The sequence below is a fragment of the Helianthus annuus genome, chromosome 6 (assembly GCF_002127325.2).
Source record: "Helianthus annuus cultivar XRQ/B chromosome 6, HanXRQr2.0-SUNRISE, whole genome shotgun sequence".
NCBI classification, from domain to species: Eukaryota; Viridiplantae; Streptophyta; class Magnoliopsida; order Asterales; family Asteraceae; genus Helianthus; species Helianthus annuus.
Window position 1 is genome coordinate 137,906,481 of NC_035438.2, and position 25,960 is coordinate 137,932,440.

At 37.1% G+C, this 25,960-nt stretch overlaps 2 protein-coding genes across 3 annotated transcripts; one reads left to right on the forward strand and one right to left on the reverse strand.

The window, feature by feature from the left end:
- Positions 1 to 270: 270 nt before the first annotated feature.
- LOC110936416 (transcription factor E2FC) lies at positions 271 to 8,190 on the forward strand. Its single transcript, XM_022178801.2, has 12 exons — positions 271 to 508; positions 2,117 to 2,333; positions 2,429 to 2,514; positions 3,440 to 3,528; positions 3,606 to 3,660; positions 4,202 to 4,254; positions 4,622 to 4,672; positions 5,321 to 5,369; positions 5,449 to 5,514; positions 6,371 to 6,447; positions 6,571 to 6,724; positions 7,892 to 8,190. The coding sequence occupies exons 1-12, from the start codon at positions 395 to 397 to the stop codon at positions 7,964 to 7,966; spliced, it is 1,086 nt and encodes a 361-aa protein (XP_022034493.1). The 5' UTR covers positions 271 to 394; the 3' UTR covers positions 7,967 to 8,190.
- Positions 8,191 to 9,053: 863 nt separating this feature from the next.
- On the reverse strand, positions 9,054 to 13,133 carry LOC110936415 (putative HVA22-like protein g). Of its 2 annotated transcripts, XM_022178800.2 has the most exons (7): positions 12,935 to 13,109; positions 12,545 to 12,606; positions 10,581 to 10,633; positions 10,403 to 10,501; positions 10,279 to 10,335; positions 10,115 to 10,178; positions 9,054 to 9,673 (listed from the first exon to the last, which is right to left on the reverse strand). In XM_022178800.2, exons 3-7 carry the CDS (start codon positions 10,610 to 10,612, stop codon positions 9,179 to 9,181), a joined length of 747 nt encoding a protein of 248 aa, XP_022034492.1. In that variant the 5' UTR covers positions 10,613 to 10,633; positions 12,545 to 12,606; positions 12,935 to 13,109; the 3' UTR covers positions 9,054 to 9,178. The 2 variants fall into 2 exon arrangements, with proteins under 2 accessions (XP_022034492.1, XP_022034491.1); XM_022178799.2 differs by lacking the exon at positions 12,545 to 12,606 and having other exon boundaries at positions 12,935 to 13,133.
- Positions 13,134 to 25,960: the final 12,827 nt, after the last annotated feature.

Below are 25,960 nucleotides of genomic sequence, written 5' to 3' on the forward strand. Positions count from 1 at the left end.
CATAACCATTGCATATTTAAATTCTTGTAATTTGCTTTTGAGAATATATCCAGAAAATTGTTCCCAAAATTCTTGTCTTCCCTCTATTGTTCAACAATAAACGTATATTTTTATTTAAATCTATACATCAAAAACATATTGTTTTGTCAAAACTGCGAAATTCGTGGAAATTAGCACTAGTATTAATAATATTCATTTAAAAAAATTAAAAAACTTGTAAAAGAAATCACCAACGATTTACAAATGGGCCAGGGTAGACCCAATATTGAAAAAAAACCAAAGGAATCTTATTAAAGTAGGAGAGCGTGTGTATATACGTATTCGAAGTTGGAAGTCTCCTCCAATCCCGCCCGCATTCCTTCCCGCTGTTTGTTTCAACTGCCGGCGGCGGTCAATGTCGGTTGCCGACGATGTTAATCTGTCACCCATGCACCTGCAACAACAACAACAGATTGCTTTATGCAATCCTTTAATACCTAATCACAACTTGCCTCTTTTCTTCTTTCCTGTGAGTTTATTTCTTTCTGCCTGTTCTCTGTTTCCGGTTATTAGGCATAAATTGTTTACTGAATTTATAGTGATTCAAAAGGAATGGTTATATATAGCTTATTTCAATGTAATGTTATGTTATTTACACAAGTGTTTATCAGTGTGGATGTTGTATTTTCATTTGAAAACCTTATAAGCATGGGCAAAGCTTTTAAGGGGTGGGAGGGGGCGGCCCACCCCCGAACTTTTCGCTCAGTAGTGGAGAGTATGTAGTTTTCGTATAGAAATTTTTAGGTCTGGTGACTTCCGCCCTCCTAAACGTATCGATCTGTTTAAAACACGAAACTTGTTAAGCTCAAACACAAAACCTGCTAACAAGTGGTGTCATATAATAGGATAAATGGGCCAGTGATCCTAGATAAAATTCCTAATTCTGTAGCTATAATAGCCTACCTACCTTATTATAGCTACAGAACTAGGGTTTTTATCTAGGACCACGGGCCCATTTATCCTATTATATGACACCAACTTGTTAACAGGTTTCGTGTTTGGGCTTAACAAGTTTCGTGTTTTAAACAGGTCGATACGTTTAGGACACGATAAAATTCATGTCTAAACACCTGTTAACCTATTAGTGGCATGTTTATATTTGTAATGGATGTTATGATTTGACGTTTTTGGATTTTTGTTTTAAATTTGCTAAGGATTATGTATGGAGATAAGACTTTTATGAACTTTTGGCAATTTTTGTCTCACTAAACAGGTTTCTAAATATGTGATATTTATCGTGTCCCTAAACAAGATTGTTAACAGGTCATGTTCGTGTTTGGAAAAAAAGATATCATGTCGTGTCTAGCATCTTAGGTCATCGTGTCTTATCGTGTCGTGCCTGACCTGTTATGCCAGCCCTAATTGCATTAAGCCATTAACTAGATCTTGAATGCAAGACCACTAAAATTAGTCATGGACTTAAAGATTGTGAGTTCTGGGAATCAAGGATAGTAAATTTATATTCATTGGTAATCTAGACGATAAAGGCGAACAAAGTGAAGCAAAGACAAGATAACACTTGAGTTTAAGCATGTGTTCTTTTTGAATACTCTTGTGAGCATGGTTTTAAAAACGTTTGAGGCGTGCGCCTCGAGGCGAAACGGCCAAAAAACGAGCCCGAGACGCGCCTCATGGTGTTTTTAATGTATATGCGCCTCAGAGGGGCTGAGGTGAGGCGCTAAGAAAGCTGTGCCTCAGGGGATTTTGATAGTTGTTTTTGATGTTTTTGACTTTTTGTGTCAATTTCAAGCATTTCATGTCTTTTTTAAGTGTGTTTTTGATGATTTTGATGAATCTGATGATGAAATTAGTTAGTATTATTATTTTTATAATATATTTAATTTTTATATATATATTTATTAATACCGCCTCGGCCTTACGCCTCGTTCGCCTCGAGAGGCGAAGGGAAAACACCTCGAAACTCGTTTCCGTTCTTTCAAACCTTGCTTGTGAGTTAGCTTATTGCTTTCGGTGATTTGATTTTCGAATTGCGTAGATATAAACGTCTCTCTTTGTCCTTAACGATATAGACTTGTATTCATATGGTAATTTCTGTTATTCCTACCTTCTGAAACAGCCAAAACAAACTGTCATAAATCCTACTCCGATTCTCCAAGGAAGCATCAAAACTGAACTAGTATACGATCATTCATTTGGACCATCGTCTTGCGGTGTTGGCAAAAGAAACAGGCAACCGAAGACCACTAAAAAGGCTAAATCTGGAAAACAAGAACCAAATACAGACTCCTATAATCTTAATTTGGCCGGTGCTTGTCGTTATGATAGTTCTCTTGGTGAGCTTACACGAATCGCTATGATCATTTATTATGGTTATGAATTATGTCGGTTATTATATACTAATGATAAACATTTTTTATGTTGTTGACAGGACTCCTGACAAAGAAGTTTGTTAGTTTGATACAGGCGGATAAAGATGGTATTCTTGATCTAAACAAGGCTGCAGTCATTTTAGATGTATGATCAGCAACATGTTCTTACTCATTCATAATTTAGAGGCGTTAATTTAATAATAATTATATGAGTTTAAGTAATTGAGAGAAAAGGAATGGTTTGAAAAACGACGAGAGAAAACTTTTTTTTTTTTTTTTTGTATTATTAAATTATTAATTTTTCATATGAGTAAAAAGAAAGGAACTTGAGGGAAATTAATGGCTTTAAAATTCCCAAATGCGTTTCACACTTTTTTGTAGAAGTAAAGTACACGGATGGTCTCTGTGGTTTGCACTTTGTAACACATTTAGTCCCCCTAACCAACAAATCTAAAGGTTTCGAACATAGTTGTTAAAAGCCATTGCCTCTTGCGCCTAGGCCCATTTTTCAGGCGAGGCGAGGCAGTTGCGCTTTAAGTCGAGGAAATTGCGCTTTAATTCTCTAGGTGATGGTTCAGGCGCACATTCCGGCGAGATTCCTAGATTCTGGAGAGTTTCCGGCCAAATACACTAATATTTTAGAACTTTTTGTACTAAATATATGATATAAAGTGTTATATAATAGATTTTGGTTATTTTATTTGAAGAATAGTATTCTTTTTCTAATACATAATTTATTTTAATTTTTTTTCATTATGCGTTTTATTTTTCTCAGGCCCTCACTTTTTTTGCGCTTTGCACCTAGGCCCCAGGCGAGGCCTATGTACCTTGAGTGCACCTAACGCTTTTAATAACTATGGTTTCGAACTTAAACAAGTTAGGGACTAAATGCGTTACAAAGTTGAAACTACATGGACTATCCATGTACTTCTGGAAAACTAGGGACCAAATCCAAAATTTTGGTAAACCACAGGGACCATCCGTGTACTTTACGTCTTTACCTACCTTATTCAAAGTCATATAACTTTTCATGCATTATGAATATCATTTATCTTTTAGTTTTTGTGCAGGTTCAAAAGAGGAGAATTTACGATATTACCAACGTACTTGAAGGAATAGGACTAGTAGAAAAGGCTACAAAGAATCACATCCGGTGGAAGTAAGTTTTTTTTATCCTTCTGTTCCATGCATTTGTGCTTATGTTCATTTGTTAGTGCATTGACCTTTCACTTACAGGGGACACAATAGTTCATCACCACGAAGCCAGCTTGATAATTCAAAAAAATTAAAGGTAACGTATAAAGCACTACAAATAACACAGTACGGTAATATAATATGAATTTTAACCAAGTGTGCCTTTTAAAGTAGTTGCAGAAATGCGCTATAGCTCGAAAAAATAAAAATAAAATATGTGGGACGGGGTTGAAGTGTTAATATTTTAAGTTTAATTAATCAATAATATATAAAAATATGGGAAAATAAACAAAAGTTATACATATAATATTTTTAATATGTATTTCAGTCTTTAAAATATTAGAAAAACAAAAATAATGCATATAGATATACGTGCACGTTTATTTTTTTGGTTTTTTTATTTTTTCCGTATCTATAAAAATAAAATAAAAAAAATAATGAGCTGGCTCGAACATTTTACGAGCCGAGCTCGAGCTCGACTTTTCAGCTCAAAAAAATAAACAAGCCGAGCCGAGCTGGCTTGTTTAAGTTCGAGCTCGAGCTCAACCTGGCTCGGCTCAACTCGACTCAGTTACAGAGGTTCATGAGGTTTGCAAATTCTGAACGTCCAAACACTAATTTTGACGTTTTTATGACAGGCGGAGGTTGAACAACTGCATGCTGAAGAATCCAGGCTTGATGAATGCATAAGGTTTAGTTGGTTGCAAATACAATTATAGTTGTCAATAGCGAATAGCGGACAATAGTGACAAGCTACCTATACGCTATACAACGATAGCAATGAAATATCAGGCGCTGTTTCATGTTTAGCGATACACTGAAAAAAAGAAGAAATATTTTACATGTATATTTTATAAAAAAAAATCTGCTAATATGGAAGAAATACACTTCTTTTTTCAATCCTATTACAAAAAAAAAACCTAAATATGCTTCCTTTTTTTAATCTCTATTTATATTTATAAAAAAAAAAAAAGAAACGCTATTTTCACGCTATTTAGTGATTAATTGAATTTGTATAAAATATAACATATCAGTATAACATCTTATTTTCTATCCAGGAAATCACGAGAGCGCCTGAACTCAGTGGAACTCAATCATAATCATCAAAAGTACGTCTAACTTGATATCTTTATGTTGTTCTTCACATATATTAATCTTTATGCTACAATATGATCATAGTTTTAGAGTAATTAAAATCTGGAATCATTTTTTTGATTGTTTGTTACAAACAAGCCAAGCCATTGTTCTTGCAAAAATGCGAAAGAATAAGCACTTTCGGACAAAAACTGTAACACGTGATTATTTTGTAATTATTTATTTTTTCTTAACAATTTTCCTAAAATTGTTCATTTCTACAAGGATCGTTTTGAATTTGCTTAAAATGCCGTAGATCGTTTTGTTTCAAAGATATGATTATCATCATTACAATATAGTTTCTTAATCCTACTTAAAACATTGATTCTTTAAAATAAAGTAAACGGATGCCCCCTGTGGTTTATCAAAATTTTGGATTTGGTCCCTAGCTTTCCAAAAGTACACGGATATGGTCCATGTGGTTTTCACTTTGTAACGCATTTAGTTCCTAATAACTTGAACCTACTAAAACCTTTAGATTGGTTGGTTGTGGGCTAAATGTGTTACAAACTGCAAACCACAATGACTATCCGTACTTTTGGAAAGCGGGTCAACTCGACTTTACCGGTTCTAAATATTGTCACTCGATATGATCCAACAGACATTTTGTTGGTTTCTTTCAGGCACCTTTACTTGACGGGAGACGATCTTAGGAATATTCCATGTTTCAAGGTTCGATGAGTTTTTCCAGTGATCTCAGACTCATTTTTTAAATACCCGTTATAAAGTTACGTTTATTTGTTGAGTGCAGAATCAGACCCTAATCGCAATAAGAGCGCCACGTGCTAGCTCTATTGAGGTTCCCGACCCTGATCAGGTGAGTGTGGTTCAGATGAACAAACAAACAAACTTAAACGAACATAATTTAACAAACAATAAACAACATAATTGAACAAACATAAATGAACATAAGGTTAATATCGTTTGTTTACCTCTTAACGAGGCTCTTAATGGTTCAGACATCTTACTGGTTCAGCACTTAATGGTTCAGACTGTTTGTTTCACGAGCAGATGTCTGAATGGTTAAGATTTATACAGAGTCGTCTGAATGGCTAAGACCTCTAATCTGAATTGGTCAGACATTTGCCTTTGAACGGTTAAGCATTATAAAGGCTCTTAATAGTTCAGACCTCTTACTGGTTCAGCACTTAATGGTTCAGACCTCTACCTCTTACTGGTTCAGCACTTAACCATTCAGATGTTGCCAAACGGCTCCTTAGTGATTAATTACAATAAATTCCATTGAAAACCCAATTTTTATTACTAAAAAGTCCAATTACCAATTAGTTATATTTATATAAGTAGCTAGAATTTCCTTTTATGTTTGATATTTATATACTACTTATGTATTTCAACTGAAACAAACATAAATGAACAAACATAAACAAATGTAAATAAACGGACGTTCACGATCATAAATGAACGAACAAAACATGTGTTCATGTTTGTTCGTTTAATTAAATTAACAAATATTTGTCTTCATGTTCGTTCATTTAATTAAATTAACAAATATTTGTGTTCATGTTCGTTAGTTTATTAAATAAACGAACATAAAACGAACTTCCAGCCGAACAAGTTTATAAATGTCCGGTTCGTTTACAGGCCTAATGGATGTAATCTATCATTATTTTTGTTAATGGTTTTATTTTGATATGAAAATATTGGGTTTGCAGGATAGTGGTTTTTCTCAGAAACAATTTAGACTTATTGTTAGAAGCCATACAGGCCCGATTGATATGTATCTTATAAGGTACTGCTTTTCATACATTTTAATACTGATCTAGTCTCTAACGTTTGGAGTTAGTTATCTTTTTAATTTTACTCAAAAGTAAACATGGTTTTGACCCTCGGGTATCGGTATGTTCCATGCTAGTGAATCCGAGGAGCAGAGAAAATCATTAAACGAAACAGCTCGAGAAGATGGCGGCTCGGTCAACGCATCACACCAAAATACTAATATAGAATCACTCAACTTGTTTGACTCCCAAGTAAATGGTATCAAGAAGATAATACCGTCACAGAATGATGTAAGTTCTAGCTCTATTATTCCACTCTACAAGTATTTAGGGGTGCAAACCATAGTTGTTAATGGCGAATAACGACAAGGTACCTATATGCTACATAGCGAACAACGATACTCTAGAAAAAAAAAATTATATGTATATTATATCAAAATACCCTGGTATATATGCTATTTTACATGTATATTTAACAAAAACCTAAAATCCAGACCGTAGCGATCGCTATTGACAACTATGGTGCAAACGAGCCGAGCCCCCGCTCGACTAGGCTCGAGCTCGTTTAACTTGTGAAAGCTCGAGCTCGGCTCGTAGGAAGCTTTCCAAGCTCGGGCTCGGCTCAGGCTCGGCTTCTTTAGTAATCAGTTAATTAATATTAATTATGAATAATATTTTATATATATTTCAGTTATTTTTTTCATTATTTTATAAATAGTAATTGCTGTTATTTAAATGTATATTTAATATATTAATTAAAGATTATATAAACAGTGGGCTTTTTAGGCTCAAGAGATGGCTTGAGCTTAATAAGCGAAGCTCGGGCTGGGGCTCGTTTACTAAACGGGTCTGTTTTTTAGGCTTGGGCTTGGGGTTGAGTTCATTTAAGCTCGGCTCGTTCGAGCTTTTTTTTCGAGCCGAGCTCGAGTAGGTCAGCTAGTTTGCACCCCTTTCGGGTTAATGGGTTCAGGTTGAAACAAGTCATTTTTTAGTATAAGTTTCTTACATAAATTAATACATAATTGATGTGTTTATTATGTTCACAAAGGCAATATCATTACAACAATAATCGAAATATATGGATAAAAAATATAGGAGGTTGTTATTATCCTTTTAACTATTTTTTATTTGGCCCGTATGGGATATAACACAACCTAAATCGACCATTATTTGGTTCTTAATTACTCTACACAATTAAAGTTGGCAAGACAGATGTGTCGGCGGGTTGAGTAACGGGTTCGGGTAGTAACAAGTCAGTTTTTTGGTATGGGTCAGATTCGGTTGACCGGAAAACATGTTTTTGTTTTTCATTTCTTAACAAAATTTATTACACATTTGACGTGTTAAATGTTAATTACTGTTTGACCCGTTTGAGATATTTTTAGCTATTTTTCTGTTTGACCCGTTTGAGATATAACACAAGCTAAATCAATCCACACGTGGTTCTTACTTTTGCAGATTGCTGATGATTACTGGTTCGGGTCAAATGCAGAGGTTAGCGCGAGTGAATTATGGGGTATGAACTTAGCGTAAAATAGTAAAAGTTTTTGCGTTAGAACTAGTTTTATTATAGCACAGGATGATGAAAAAGGAAATAAGGCAAGAAGATGAAGTTGTTTATTTTGGTAATAAGGTTTGTTTAAAACAGATTTGATCAGTAAAGAAAGGCTGTAGCTGTTTGGCAACCATTTGCACTTGTAATCTCTTGTCAAAAGATAATGGTATATGATTAGAACTTGATATATGAATTCATTGTAGAACTAATCTTTAAAAACCTAAAAGGATACATGCACTGGTCGGCCTTTGTCCCGATTGTTGAGTGTTATGTGCCTTGTGTCCAAGGCTTGATGCAAAACTACTATCGAGCCGGAGGTCTCACTGGAAGCAGCCTCTCTATTCCTACGGGGTAGAGGTAAGACTGTCTACATCTTACCCTCCTCGGACCCTACCTTAGCTTTGCTATTGATGGGATTTACTAAGTATGATGATGATGATGATTAATCTTGAGGTAGATTTGCGTTTTTGAATCTGACGATTTCTTGTTAAAAAACCGTTGTATTAAATTTGAACAAATTGTGTAATATTAATAAATTTGATTTATTGTTAAGAACGTTTAATATATGAAAGTAAATTGATTTTTTAAAGGATGAAAATGAGCCCGAGATCGCCTAAGTACGCGCTTGGCTCGTTTAGAGGTCTATTTCAAAAGCTTGTGTTTGGTTTGTGAGTACTTCAAGTTCGGCTTGTCTTGTCTTGTTTGATATCTGGTAATGATATCATTTCTCTAGTTTTTGTGTTTATAATTATTAATATATATTCATGATTAAGATTTTATATATAAGATAATATATATTATTTAATTGTTCATATCGTAATATTAAATATACAAATATATATTTAACTGGTTCTATCGGATGGTTCAACCGATATAAGCAGCCGGTTTGAGCCGGTTTTTAAAACATTGGTATAACCTCTCAACGCACAACATTTGCCCAAGTACCAAGAGTTCACTCATGCGTCTAAACCAACCCCAATCTTGTGTGTATGCGACTCGACCCTTTTTTAAAAACGCATGTAAAATAATAAGCCAACGGCAGTAGGTGTTTCGTGGTGTAGGTTCAACTTTCACAACGTGTGTAATAGGTGAACTTAAAGCAAGTAATAATATACAACACAACCGCGTTACATTAATCAAACCAGCATCCTACATACTCACATGTTACAAACTATAAATTGCCAAGGACATTATTGACCCGACGTGTCACCCGCTTTCCTTGACCTAACACGCGTGTACACCTTAACATCTTCTTCCATAACAACCTCCTTTGGGGGAGGATCAGGGTTACCAGACGGCTCGGTTTCCGTCATCTCCACCTCATTAGACGTTTGAGATTTTGCCACCATAGCTAAACTTTGTGACAACATTGCCTTTTGCGCTCTCAAGACAGCAGCAGAAGACGATGGTGCTGGCGGCACTTGCGGGTGGCCCTCTGCATCTGCAGCGTCTCGTTGGTGAGGAGCTGAATCAGATGATGGTGTGTGAGGTTTAGGGGCTGATTGTGAAGCAATGTATTGAAGAATATCGAGTATACGCGTTTGACCATAACTTGCGGCTCTTTGCCAGTACAAAACAAACATATTTCCAGCTCTCGTCTTTAGTTCCGTCAAGTTACGATCAATTTCGGGCTCGTGTTTTTCAATGTATGGTTTGAAGAACGAATCGTAAACGTAAACTGTTCCCTAAATTTTTTTACCAAAACAACAAAAGAGAAACATTAAATTAAAAAGAGTAAATTAAAAAAATTGTCGGTTATGTTTGTTTATACCAAATTTCAAAGATTGTCCTTCGTCTTTAAAATTGACGGAATTTGTACATTATATTTACAAATCTTGCACGTTACGTACTTACGTCCTTTGCGTTTAACCCAGTTATTTTTTATCGTTAAATTATCAAATTTTTAAATTTTATTTCTGTTTTATTTATTAACTAAATGGGTAAAAAGACTAAACTACCCTTATGCGATCAGGTTTAACCATAACAATTAACTGGGTTAGGCGCAAAGGACATTACGTGCAAGATTTGTTCTCGTCAATTTTAAAGGCAAAGGACAATCTTTGAAATTTGGTATAAACAAACATAAAGGACGATTTTTGTAATTTACTCCAAAAAAAAAATATTACCTTTGTTTTGGGGTACCACAAGTATATGTAGAATGCTAGCTTTGCTTCACTGTACATCGGAACCCTTTAAAAAAAAAAAAAAAAAAAAAAAAAAAAAAAAAAAACCTCAAACGTAAAAAGAAAGAAGTCAAAGAAACCGATGAAATATCACTATGTGGTCTTACCATGAAACAAATGTGTCGCCAATCCGTTCACAAACAGTCAACATAGCAACTAAGATCCTGAAAACATTAGTATACGGTTTAAGATCTAAGCCTGTGAATCAATAAGACGTAACACGTATAGTACCAATATTGACACCAAAAACGAAGTTGCTCGATATCAGGCTTATTCATCTCCACTGATTTGAAGCACTCATACGCTGGATATGCATATCCAAAAACCATTCTGCATGCATTATATAGTTAAAGAAAACAAACTATAATTATCGGTAAATGAAGAAGAAATGAGTTTTCGATCAACGTACACGAGCCCTCTGGTAAGAAAATGTCCAATCATTGTGTAATCCTGTCAAAGACACTAAACACATATACACAATCATGAATGTAATCTTATAAAAATTACAACAATGACACAGTATTGACGGACAGGGGCGAAGTATAGAAGGGGCGGGAGGGGGCGCCCGACCCCCCGAACTTTTCGCTCAGTAGTGTTATATATGTAGTTTTCGAATAGAAATTTTTGGGTATATACCACCCCCCCCCCCCCCCCCCCCGGTCATTCGGGTCAAGCTTCGCCACTGTTGACGGACAGATATAAAAATCTTCGTTTGTTATTGCATGTACTATAATTTGATATACACCTATGTAACAAGAAGCGTATCTTAAATAAAGGCGATATGCTTATTCATTGAAGGAGTCATACTTTTAAAAGGTTTCCCAAACTACAAGGTTGGAATTCTAGGCCGGAAACGTATGCAAGACGATAAACAAGTTCAAATTTACTGATGCTGACGCCACAAAAATAGATAATTAAAACCTACAAATTTGCTGAATCATGTAAGAAAGGCGTTGCTCTATGTACAACCAAATAAACTTTATTTACATAAGTTGCTTCTCTATCATTTGTTTCACATACCAAATTTAGTATGAAGTAAGAATTTTGGTTGTTTTTACATATAGCTTCCTACAAACTTTAATTTTGACCAACTTTGACCCAGAATTACATGGGCACCCCATCAATCTCTAAAGGCGTTTTCCAGTTCGCCTCACGCACGTTTATTAAAACCAAGATTAGCTAGATAGAATTTGAGAAAGAACATTTAGGTGCTGTTTGTTTTTTAAGAGGTAAAATGTCTGCAGTTTGCGGACCACATCTGCAGACATCTGTAGAAGAAGAGGTGGACCAAACCTCTGCAGTCTGCAAGAAGAAAGTTGTTTGTTTTTTAACGTATGCAAACTTCTAAAATAAACTGGTGGTGGTGGTACTAGACGGTGATGGTGGTAGATGGTGGTGGTGGGTGGTGGACGGTGGTGGTGGTGATGAAGATGGACGGTAGTGGGTGGTGGACGGTGGTGATGGACGGTGGTGATGGATGGTGGTGATGGATGGTGGTGGTGGTGATGCACGGTGGACGGTGGTGGTGGTGGTGGTGATGGGCGGTGGTGGTGAGTGGTGGTGCTTAACTCTCTGCAGACCTTAGAAGATGTTAGAAGTGGCTAGGCCAAGTCTGCACCAAGAAGAGCTCACACAGACGTCTTTTAATGAAACGTCTTCGGAAAAACAAACAGTCTGCACGTGGCAATGTCTGCGCGGCGTAGACAGAAGAACTTACGTAGAGCTTTTCAGAAAAAACAAACAACACATTAGAACATTCTTCTACATGATCATTAACCAAAAACAACAACCCTTTTATAGGGATTACACAAACCGTAAAAAGAGATAATATGATCACTAAACTAGAGGAAAACATGGAGAGTATAGGCATCCCCACTACTTCTCCTTTGTTGACCCACAAGCACAGAATGTAACTAAACATGCTATGCAGTTATAGCGGTCCAAAATCAAATAGCGGTCAAGGACCGATATTTGAGATATAGGTTATCGCAGTGGGATAGAAGTAATTTTATATCGAGCCGGGGGTCTCACCGGAAACAACCTCCCTATTCCTACGGGGTAGAGGTAAGGCTGTCTACATCTTACCCTCCTCAGACCCTACCTTAGCTTTGTTATTGGTAGGATTTACTGAGTATGATGATGATGACAACGACATATATAAAACGTAAAACATATATAATATTAATAGTAATATCAAAAGTTAAAACTCAAAAGTGCCAATATTTGTAACATGCTCTAATCGTAAGCCATGAAATAGCGGTCAATATCGGTCAAATGGCACTTTGACACTGCTATTTTGGAAGGCCTAATAACCGCTATTCCACCGCTACTGAATTTGACTGCTTAGCTAAACATTATTTAAAATATACTCACCACAGAAAATCAAAAACTACAACAAGAAAACTAACAAGATTTAGGCCAGTTCCAGCAACTGTCTGCAATCAGAAATATCAAGTTTTTATGGCAAAATGTTGGTTTGTAGTTGCATGTAGTACAAGAAGCATATCTTAAATACTAGAGACAATAATAATAAAAATATTATTTTTATTATTCATTGAAGGAATCACATTTTAAACAAGTTTCCCAAACCACAAGGTTAGAATCTAAAGCTCAAAACTTATGCAATAAGATTAACAAATTCGAATTTACAGGCGCCGCATAAACAGATGAATAAAAAACCTAAAATTCTAAAAATTTACTCAAATAAATTTAATTTTTCAAGATGAAAATTTAGAATGTATAGGTAAATGAAAGAGAAGTTACCAAAGGTTTTTTCTTCTTTTACTAATTGTTGGGTTGAAGAGAATTGGGGAAAATATTGTGGAAACTGGAGTGCTGGTGGAAATAGGGACGGAGGTTGTTTGCGTAAAGAATCTGGTATTTGCCGATGAGTGGCGCCGCCGTGATGCGACGGGAAACGACAATAGACGGGAATTTGTTTTTTATTAGATGTTTCTACTATAGTAAACTTGTTCTATATGGTTTGGTTGTTTTAACGGTTTTGTCCCAATCTTTTAAAAATAGTTATTTTATTCCTTGGTTTATTTAACTTATCTCTATTTCATTCCACGCCTCTAACTCCGTCCAAAATTTTTGTTAAAGGTAAGTGTATTATGATAATTCTACATATAAAATTTTGAATAAATTTCCAAAATCCATTTTTTTGTCTTTACCCCCTTCACCCATGCCACGACACCCACCTCCTGGAAGCACCACCATAGCCACATCCAACAGTCACCACCACAGCCACCGCCTATAACCACCAGAACCACCCCCCATCTAACCACCACCGTTCTCACCGTCAGAAAGTTCTCTCTATCCCTATAACAACAACTTTCACAACCCAAATCTGACCTCCTTCGCCTAAAAAAACAAATTTTTTCGTAAGCTATATACGACCACCTGCAAAATCATAACACCAATCGGATCTGAACTTACCATTTTTTGTTCTTCACAGATCTGAACGGTTTCAAATCAAATGAAATCCCGTTGCCGCCGCTCTCTGACATGTTTGGGGCCTATGCAGATTTGGGTTCAGATCTGAGAGTGTTCCGATTGACCGATTTGGGGCAGTTGGCTGGTGGCGTCGGAGAATTGATAGCAATCAATGGGGGTTCGTCTTTCAGACTTGTTTTAGGGTTTGGTGGCGGTGGTCGGCTACTGGCGATGGCGGCGGCAGGTGGTGAATGGTGGTGGTGGCTGGGAGAAAGACTTGGAAAGATTCAAGGGTGATAGTGAGAACGGTGGTGATCAAATGGGGGTGGTTTTGGTGGTTATAGGCGATGGCTGTGGTTATAGGCCAGCAGTGATGATTCCAAGAAAGTAGATGGGGCAATCTTGACCCAAAGGCTTTTAAATGGGTTAGTTTGGGTTGCTTTTAAAATTATGTGAGTTAGTTTGGGTAAGATATTTTAACTAAACGGGTCACAACGGGTCAATTGAAATTCCATCTTGTTATTTTTGGGTCAAAGCGGGTGGACAACTTTAGAGAAATGGGTCGATGTGGATTAGCGCCTACAAGTTTCGGATCAGAATGGGTTTCGGGCCAGCACAAGTATCTATACAAGACGGGTTACGGCACGAAACAGGTTTTGGATCGGAACAGTTTCAGTTCAAATTGAGTTTCGGACCGAGAAGGGTTTTGGCACGGGGCGGGTTTTGGATCGGAACAGGTCGGTTTGGATTGGGTTCGGGCCGACACCGGTTTACGCACGGGACGAGTTTCGGATCGCAGCGGGTTTTAGGCCGACATGGGTTTCCGCACGGGACAGGTTTTAGATCACAAAGGGTTTTAGGCCGACACGAGTTTCCGCACGGGACGAGTTTCGGGTTGGGACGGGTTTCGGTTTGGTTTCGTTTTTTGTTTCGGTTTGGTCGATTTATTCGGGTTCGTTTCGAATCGGTTTCAATATTTTTCAGTTTTTTTTGTTTTGTTTCGGTTTTTTGTTTCCGTTTGGTCGGTTTATTCGGTTTCGTTTCGGTTGAGTTTTGATTTTTAGTTTCGTTTTAATCGGTTTTTTTGTTTCGTTTCGGATCGGTTTTGATCTTTTCAGTTTTTTGTTTCGTTTCAGTTCGGTTTTTTTTTGTCAGGTTTTGGTCGGTTTTGATTTTTAAGTGGCTGATAAATTTTAAGTTGGAGAATGAACAAACCTCACTAGACCTCGGTTCGGGCCTTGTAACGTGTGCGACAACTTCAACATTAATCAAAGTTTGTTCCGCATGTTCAAATTCCGTGTATAGGACACATGACTTGAAACGTAAGAAATCACCAACCTGTGAAAACAACATTCAGAACGTAAATAGTTCTCATTAAGTAACAAAAGGAAAACAACTACGAACCGCTTAAGATAATCTTACTGTTAAAAGTATTTAAAACAACTTCAATTCATTAATATAGACTCACAGAAGTAACGTTAGCAACAAGGTACTCACGAGTCTTAGAAAGTCAACATGGTCAACTTCAAGAAAATACGTCATCAATCTCGCAAAAGTATAAGCAGTCAAAAACGCCAGCTCAAACGCTCGATGCATTGTGTCACAGCCCCCGACCCGGTTTTACATGGTTCAGAAGTTGCGAGACAGAAACCCGTGGAATTGGTGCTTAACTTGGCAGCGGAAATTTTAACAGGATCATTTAAACTGAAAACATCCATTTATTTTATTTCAAGTTTTGGGACAAACCCCATAATTTACAATAAAGGAATTTCACTGGGAAATTCCCCATTTACAAAAACATGTTTGTGTATTTACTGAGCCACTTTATCCAAGCTGGTAGTGCTACACGACACTTTTCCTTGTTCACAGTAAATCACCTGAAACATATTTAAAAAGATTTTATCAGCAGGGAAATACTGGCGAGTCATTCAAGTTGTATAAAATGACACATTGTTATAAATTTACAGTATTAAGAGCGATTACAATTGCTCCTGTCTTATAATTAACTGGTCCAGTTGTCACTCGACCGGATCTATGACTGTGGTCATATCACTATTGGGTCCGTTCACCCAAAATGACGTGTATCACTATTTAGATCCGTTCACCTAAAAGTGATAAAAGAGCAGAAATGTGCACAATACCCCACTTACTGCCAGTAATTAAAGATAACAAAGACTTAATCCCTGTAAAATATAACTGGAAAACATTTAGGGTTTTATAAAGAAATTTGATAAAAACAGAATGACTCACATTACAAGTTTAACTGGACAGAGTCCGCCTACTGATTAAGTCTGGTAACCTAGTTAAATAATGCAAACGAGACTAGGTTAGTAACTTAATACAACATTTACGATAAATTCACGAAATCAAAACCCTCACGACGAATGACAAAGTATAGCCCGAATTCAGGCACCACTTAAACATCCATCAGATCGGTTTCAATCGATCGGAAATTGTATCGAAGCAGTGATCGAGTTATTACCCTGTGATCGCAGCAGCGTTTCAACACTTAATCACACTATTTTGAGCAGTTTTGAATGTTTTTGAAGGATTTTTACGAGCACAGGTGAACTGCCCATGCACACACTATTTATAGATGAAAATTGGGTTCGTCGCGGCCCGCAAAGGCCTTAAGGCCCATCCTACGCGGCCCGCGAGGGCCACCCTAGCTACGGCTAGGGCTGCCGTGTCATGGCCTAGGTCTGCCACGTGTCTGACATGTGGCCTTGATCGTTATCCGGAGCTTTGCCAAGCTGTCGCGCCCCGCGAAGACTCTCCTTAAGTCTTACGCGGCCCGCGACAGATCAATAAATCTGGATTTTCTTGATTTTTTATAAAGATTAGGGTTTTAGGGGTTCGGGTTTCCACTTACGGAGTGTTTTGGGACATTTTTGCAAGTCTTTACACATTGAAACCCGGACCCGACCCGACCCGAAACCCATTCTGACCCGGACCCGTTCTGACCCGAGCCCGCTTCGACCCGAACCAAAACAACCTTTTTTATAATTGACCCGTTGTGACCCGAACCCGTTTTGACCCATGACCTGACCAGACCTGTTTGCCAGGTCTACAAGAAAGCAAAGAGGGAAGAACACATGATTGATATTGCATATGAGCAATCTGATTTGTTTGGATATGAAGTGTTATCTGGAAAGCTAGTTTTGAATGATTTAATTACTTACTTATAATATATCATTAATTACTTATATATAAAATTACTGAAATACCCTACCATTAGTTGAATGATTTAACTTAGCTAAGAGTCGGGGAGCAAAATGTAAAACACATGGTAAATATTGGAGTAAAATAACTATTTTTAAAGGACTTGGGCAAAATCATTAAAACGAGTAAACTAGAGGGAGCAAAACGGAAGTTTACTCTTAAATATATTTATATGTGTGTGTAAATAGTTCTTGTAAATTATATATATTTTTATGTGTGTAAATAGTTCTTGTAAATTTTAAAGTTGTAAATTATATTTTTGTTCTTTTACGTTTACACAATATTTATTATGTAGTTTAGAAAAAAATATCAGAAAGAGTCCTTTATGTTTAAATATCTTGTAGGTTGTGTTCTTTTCATTAACGAATGTGAAATTCATTGGCTAAATCTGGTCATTTTATTTGTGGGCCCACCACCAACTTCATCTTTAACTTCCACCCATCACCGTCAACCACCTCCGCCCTCTCTCCCAAATGTACAAACCTAGTCATTACCAGAGCTCACATTTGTCGCCTTTCGAGTTTGCGAAGAAACTCTAGTTATCGTCGTCAATTTTATAGACCTTTTTTGTCGCCAAACACATCTAGCGAAACTCTAGCCGCCACTTAGATCGGCAACTACCATGATCATTACAAATGTTACAAAAAATGGCCTTCATCTTCTGTTCAAGCTTCCGCCCCCTACACCTTCACTTGAACCCGAGCCCGTCACCGCCACCACCTCCTCTCTTCAAGCTTAAGACTATACACTATCACAACCCAACCCAACCCAGCCCAACCCAACCCAACCCAACCCAACTTAATTTTTCATTAAAAAACTTATTTCTCTTTCTTTTATCTACACAACCTAATCTAAACTAATATTTTATTAAATAAATATGAGTTATAAATATTATTTATTATATAAAACATGTTAAAAATAATAAAAATCATAATTTTATATTGAAACTAGTGGATAACAATTTACAAAAGAACATTTTAAATAATAAAAAGAAAAAGAAAAAAATTTATAATAACAAAAAGGAAAAGAAAAAATATTATAATAATCACTTAAGGTTGCAACCCCAGATTGCCAGAACGATCCGGTTGAGCCAATATATAATAGGGTAAATTACTTTTTGAGTCCTTGTGTTTTATGTGTTTTAACTAGTTGACTTGAGTCAAAAAAACAAAAAGTTTAACGACCTGAGTCCCCATAAGCATTTTCTTTAACCATTTGAGTCCAAATTTCTAACAATGTTAGAATTATTTTGTTAAAATTTGTTAAATGACCAAATTACTCGTATAATTAAAAAATAAATAAAACAAACTAATTTATTTTTCTTTTTCTCTCTCTTATACTTTCTCTCTCATTTCTAAACACTCTCTCGTTGAAAACATTTTCGTTGTTCCACCCACTCGGTTTGTTGGCTAGCGTTGTGTTATAAAACCCACAAAAGCGTTGGATCAACGTATTCATCTTGCGCCACTTGGAGTTGATAGAATCAGCGGTCCTGTACTCGCCTTGTTCCATAATCGCGTGGAATATATCAAGGGCTTCTTGCCAAAACCCATCACTTTGTTGATTGTTACCTACAAGTTAGTAACAACAACAACAACAACAACAACAACAACAACAACAACAATAATAATAATAATAATAATAATAATAATAATAATAATAATAATAATATTTTGTTAGAAAAATATAGTGTACAAATAAATGTTAGTAACAATAGTAATATTTTCTAACAAAAATATAATGTACAAATAATATTTAATAACAATAATAATATAATGTACAAAAAATAATTTTCTAACAATAATAATATTTTACCAATTATAGGAGACGTTGAAGAGCCAATATATGCCTTCGCCAACGTCTCTTCCTCAATTTTTGACCATGGCCGTTGTTGTTTGGCGGTTGCGTCTTCTTTTTTACCCTTTCTCTTTGTGTTTTTCTTTTTTGAAGGTTCAGGTTGCGTTTCTGGCACAACCTCTACGTCATCATCTTCTTCCTCGATTTGTGTTGGACGTGCTTGTGGCGGTGGTCGATATGGCATATTTAGTGGGTTTTGCATTAGTTGTTGCATTTGATATGGCATTTGTTGAACGAAATATTAGGTTGTTGCATTTGCATTGGGTTGAACGGAATGTTGGGTTGTTGCATAGGGTATTGGTTTCGTTGGTTGAAAGCGTTGGGCATTTGTTGGTAACCCGCATGTCACACCCCAACCGATGGCGGAAACATCGGGATGAGACGGACAAATTGCTCAAAACATCATAACACTACATGTGACAATATAATTAAATTTCATTTATTAAAATTTCAAAGTTTCATACATTGTCATAAAAGGAAATAACAAACATTAAACATAGTTTATTTCAAAAGTGGGTTTCTAGGCCATCCTATTCATTTCTTCAAATCTTGTCTTCCTCATCCTGCAGTATGCATTTAAAATAAAGTCAACAAAACATGTTGGCGAGTATACAAGTTTGAATATAGTATAATATGTTTGAAATAGTTTAACATGCTCAAATCCACGTGACTACATGATTTCATATTAACAGTTATACTCGTAACGATGATATCTATGTGTTCAAACCAAAGTTTAACGCAATTAACATAGCCTAACCCTAGAAGGGTGGTAAATGAGTAACATAGACTAAACCTAACAATACCCATAATATTATGGGAGGGGCGTTTCTCAACCTACAGCGCTGCCATTGTTAGGGGAGGCTTGCAAAGTTAATGAACACACAGTCATAAATGTTTAACAGTAGCATAACGTGATTAACATGAGTCAAATAGATTCACATGAAATGTGGATTGAGGGTGCAAAAATGTTTAACATAGTGTGTTTGATATAGAAATGCATACAGCACCCAAAATGTGATAAAATAGAAAATGGGTCATGTATACTCACCTTAGGTTGCGTTGCGTATTTCTTGGTGAAGAAGAAAGGTTTGAGATTATCCAAGAGATTGCAAGAGATTACCCTATCGTGTTTGGGAATTCGTTAATTAGTGTAGGGAAAAAGATTAACATAATAATGGGAATTTTTGCGGAATTACTATTATTACCCTAAAATGTGAAAAATGACAATGTTATTAAAATAATTAACTCCCTTAAATATTAATTAAGGTTATAAACGTGATTGCAATAATAATGATATAACTGATTTGTTATTGATAAAGATAAATAATTTATTTTTAGAAATAATTGGATTTAAAATAAATATTGATCTTAAGCTTGATAATATTTCTGATTAATAGTAAAATTCTAAACAAATTTTCTGGTTAATCTATATAATAATAACAATACTTGATAATACATATTATTAATAATTCTGATTAATAGTAATTTTGGTTAATATAGAAAAATAAATCTGATTAATAATTATTAAAATAAAAATTCTGAGTAATAATATTAATGATTCTGAATATCTGATATTACTAATGAATCTGAATAATTCTGATTATTGCAGGTTAATAATAATATTAATCTGATTAATAATAATAATAATAATAATAATAATAAAACAAAGTAATCAAAAGAGAAAAAAAAATAATAAGGGGAGAAATACTGGGCCACCAGGGGCGACCCAAACTGGAAGCCCAACCCGGGTCTGCGCATGACTAAACCGGTGCGTACAACCACTGGTTAAGACCCGCTTGGTGATTAACTTATAAGATTAATGTGCTAAGCGAATCGTTCATCTAATTCATTAGCCGAAATGTAAACAGAAAGAAAGAAAGCAGAAACGGTACCGAACGGGGCCTGAAAGTTGCGTCGGAAGTTTACGGCGGCTGACCTGTCTTCTACGGCAGCGTTCTGGTAGGTTCCGGCGATTGGTCGTCTCCTCCGGCGATGCAGTGAGGATAGTGGGGTTCGAAAGTGGTGGTGAGTACCGAGTATTTATAGGGTGTCGAAGGTCTCAAGCTTTGGAAACGATTTCGTGTTTGGAAACGATTGTGATTGATTGACAAAGGAAAAGGAACGATTATCGAACTTAATTCGCGTCTGATCATATTTCTGGATTTATATCTATATCACGAAAAAGAAAGAAAAAGTCAAAGGTTATTTCTGTTTTGGGCGGTTAGTTTAAAAAGGAAAGGTTCGAAATAGCGTATAAAATTGACGTGTTTCCATAGGTAGACGGATGTGGCATGCCTGGCCGAGTGGTTAGTGTGTTGTTTGTTAAGCGAGAGGTCACGAGTTCGAACCCCCTTGGGGCCGGTTCTCACCCAGGAGACCCCCCTTTTTGATCCATGTTTGACTTAACCAGGCTAGTGGTTTCCTTTGGAATTTACCAACCTGGTTAGACTTAACCAGGTTAAGTCTAATGTTTCAAAGAATTTGTTAACCTAGTTAGTTAAAATTAACTAAAATTCAATAAAATCCTTTTTATTTATTTATAATACTAATTTATTTAATTACTTAGTTTATTTAATTATTATAAATACTATATTTATTTATTTAATTTTAATTATTAATTTGCTTATTTAAAATATTAATAAAATATTATAAAAATTATTTTAATCCAATTTTGATATTTTTACCGAATTAACATATAAATTCCCGATTTTTGTACGGTTTAGGGTAATCTCTTGGCAATGATGAATTTGAGAGTTGAGATTAAGATGTAATTTCACTGTTTTTACGTGTTTAACATAGTTTCAACATGTTTTTAATTGCTTTGACAATACATAGTATCCAAACATAAATATGAATAAAATAATGCACTTTCATTATGATTTCAAGTCTCGAGTACAATTTGGGAATAAAACCAAATACCACAAAGGTACAACTTACAAAAATAGAAAGTACAAGTAGACTTGCCAAAAATGGAAAGATTGAAAAATACGAGGTGTCACAGTCTCCCCTACTTTAGGAGATTTCGTCCTCGAAATCTTAAGAAGAAGACTGATCGAAGAGATGTGGATACTTTGCCATCATGTCACTTTTGAGTTCCCAAGTAAACTCAGCACCACGCTTGCCTTCCCATCACACTTTTACAATGCGAATTTTGCTGCGTCTGAGCTGCTTGGTACCTTGATCCACAATTTCAACTGGTCTTTCCACGAAATGAAGCGTATCGTTGATTTGCAAGTCGTCGACTGGGACATGAAGTCCTTCATCAGCTAGACATTTCTTGAGATTTGAAACGTGAAATGTCGGATGAACGTTACTCAGTTCCTGTGGTAGATCCAGCAAATACGCTACCTTGCCAACTCGTTCGAGGATTTTGAAAGGTCTAACGTAACGAGGGGCAAGTTTACCCTTTTTACCGAATCGAACAACCCCTTTCCATGGGGATACTTTAAGTAATACTTGATCCCCAACATTGAATTCCATGGGTTTGCGCCCTTTATCTGCGTAACTCTTTTGTCGATTCCTGGCCTTGAGTAAATTGTCACGGATTTGAAGAATCTTGTTCGTGGTTTCTTGAACAAGCTCAGGACCAGTAAATTGCTTATCACCAATTTCGTGCCAACTGATTGGTGATCGACATTTTCGCCCATATAACGCTTCGAATGGGGCCATTTGAATGCTGGAGTGATAGCTGTTATTGTACGAGAATTCGACCAGAGGCAAATGCACATCCCAACTACCACCAAAATCAATGACACAGGATCGAAGCATATCTTCGAGAGTTTGAATGGTACGCTCAGTCTGTCCATCTGTTTGAGGATGGAAGGCTGTACTAAGATTTAAATGAGTACCCATAGCTGATTGAAAGGTTTGCCATAGGCGAGACGTGAAACGACCATCACGGTCTGAAATGATGTCACGAGGTATGCCATGACGACAGATGATTTCATCAGTATAGACTCGAGCAAGTTTTTCAACTTTGAAGTCTTCCCGAATAGGTAAGAAATGGGCTGACTTGGTCAAACGATCAACGATGACCCAAATACTATCATTACCAGATGAGGTTCGAGGAAGTTTAGTTATAAAGTCCATTGCAATACTATCCCACTTCCAAACAGGAATTTCTGGTTGTTCGAGCAAACCAGAGGGACGCTGATGCTCTGCTTTAACCTTCGAGCATGTAAGACATTTCGAGACATACAAGGCTATATCATTCTTCATACCAGGCCACCAATAAGATGTTCGAAGATCATGATACATCTTATCAGCACCAGGATGTATTGAGTATTTAGACTTATGAGCCTCGTTCATGATAAATTCACGAAGATTGTCGCGATTTGGTACCCAAATGCGATTAAGATAATATTGAAGTCCGTCTGACTTCGTCACAAGTTGATCCATAAAGGCACCACGGATTTCGACGAGCAGACTTCCTTCGTTAGCTGACGCAAACTGTGCCTCACGAATACAATTGTGAAGGTCACTTGACACTTGAAAACAACGCATACGATAGGAATGAGCCTTACGACTCAGGGCATCAACTACGACATTCGCCTTTCCAGGATGGTAGCGAATCTCGCAGTCATAGTCGTTAAGTAATTCCACCCAGCGACGTTGACGCATATTTAGTTCTTTTTGATTGAAGATATGTTGTAGACTTTTGTGATCAGTGTATACAACACATTTCGTACCATATAGATAGTGACGCCATATTTTTAATGCGAAGACGACAGCACCAAGTTCAAGATCTTGAGTAGTGTAATTTTTCTCATGAATCTTTAATTGGCGAGAAGCGTACGCAATGACCTTGCCTCGTTGCATAAGGACGCAACCAAGACCACGATTTGATGCATCGCAATATACTACGAAGTCATCATTACCGTCAGGTAGGGTTAAGATAGGAGCATTGCAAAGCATGTCCTTGAGGGTTTGAAAAGCTTCTTCCTGCTCGTGACCCCAAACGAAAGGTTTTTCCTTTTGGGTCAACATAGTGAGGGGAACAGCTATCTTAGAAAAATTTGAGATGAATCGACGGTAGTAACCCGCCAATCCTAGGAATGAACGAATTTCTGATGGGTTTTTAGGTGCAATCCAACTTTTGACAGCTTCAATTTTAGCAGGGTCGACATGAATACCTTTTTCGCTAACGACATGTCCAAGGAATTGGACTTCCTTGATCCAGAATTCACACTTTGAGAACTTTGCGTATAAACGTTCACTTCGCAAAAGTTCGAGTATGAGACGTAAATGACGCTCGTGATCGACTCGAGATTTTGAATAAATTAGGATGTCATCAATGAAGACAATCACGAATCGATCTAGATAAGGTTTGCAAACACGATTCATCAAATCCATGAACACGGCGGGCGCGTTAGTCAGACCAAAAGTCATGACTACGAACTCGTAGTGTCCATAGCATGTTCGAAATGCGGTTTTTGGGATATCCTCTTCGAGGACACGAAGTTAATGATAGCCAGATCGAAGATCGATCTTGGAGAAATAACTTGCACCTTGGAGTTGATCAAAGAGGTCGTCGATGTGAGGTAGTGGATATCGATTTTTGATAGTAAGCTTGTTGAGCTCTCGATAATCGATACACATTCGAAATGAACCATCTTTCTTTTTAACGAATAGAACAGGAGCACCCCAAGGAGAGGTACTGGGTCGAATGAAACCCTTGTCAAGAAGCTCCTGAAGTTGGCTGGAAAGCTCTTGCATCTCAGATGGTGCAAGGCGATAGGGAGCTCGTGCAACAGGAGTTGCACCAGGCACAAGGTCGATACGAAAGTCAACTGACCGAGGAGGAGGAGGACCAGGTAAATCCTCAGGAAAAACTTCTGGGAATTCACGTACAACTGGAACATCGCTTACGCATTTTCCCTTGCCCTTTTCTTCCACTACGTGGGCTAAAAAGGCAAAGTACTTTTTACGTAAGTATCTATTCGCTTGTGTGCACGACATTAGCTTTAGACCTTTGGAAGGTCGATCCCCATAAACATGTAGGGTATCGCCTGATGGAAGAGGCAAACGAACGTATTTTTCGAAACAGGCAATTTCAGCATGGTTCTTTCGAAGCCAATCCATGCCTACTATGATATCGAAACTACCTAACTCCATGGGTATGAGCTCAATTGAAAAGGCACGATCATTCAAAGTGAGAGTACAATTACGAAGAACAGAATCGACATGAATAGACTTGCCATTTGCAACTTCGACTGGGAATGACTTAGGTAGTTTTGAGCGTGTGCATTTTAACAATGGTTCAAATTCTACAGATACAAAACATTTATCTGCACCAGTATCAAATAAAATAGAAGCATACAAATTATTAACGAGGAACGTACCGTTTACGACTTCATTGTCGTTGCGTGCTTGCTTAGCATTGATAACGAATGCACGGCGACGTGGAGGCTGCTGCTGTAAATCTTGCCTTAATTGAGGACACTGAGGTCGTAGGTGAGTTGGATCCCCACATTTGAAACATGCCCTGACCACATTTGCTGGTTTTGGATTTTGGGCTGTCACTGGGTTATTGCGACAGTAAGCTGCCAAATGCCCATAACGATTGCAGGAGGTACAATGTCTACATGGGGTCGTAGTTGGGTGATGGAAGTGGCAAGTGGTGCACTTAGGGTTTGTTCCTGTGTATTGCTTCTTTTCTGGGTTTGCTGGGTTAGGTTTTGGATTTTCAACTGGTGTAACAACGTTGCAAACTGAGGATTGGTGAGTACGCTTCTTTCCCCTATTGTTGTGGGTGATTTGATGAGCGGGTTTTGCGTAGGATGCAGGTTTAGACGCTGCTGCGACTTGTTTATCACGAACTCAATTATTATTCAAACTTGCCGCGAGGCGATACACATCCTCAATATTATCCAACCTGGCCGCCTCGATGGTATCATGCATCGTAGGAGGCAACCCATTAATATATTTCCGAATGGTGCGTTCTGTGGTTAACACCAAATGAGGCACGATAAAACATAGCTGCTTGAACCGAGTAGTGTATGCAAGGTTTTCATCTCCAACCTGTTTGAGGGTCCAGAACTCTTCTTCCAACTTCTGCTGCTCATGAGGAGGGCAGAATTCCTCCATCATAAGCTGTCTGAGTTCTTCCCAAGACAACGCGTAAGCTAGCTCATTGGATCGAATATTTCTCTTGTTAGTCCACCAGTCTAGTGCCCTGGCTTGGAAAACACCAGTGGCACTTCGAACCTTGAGCTCCTCTGGGCATTCACTATTTATGAATGTGACTTCCATGCTGTCAAACCATTCCAACATGGC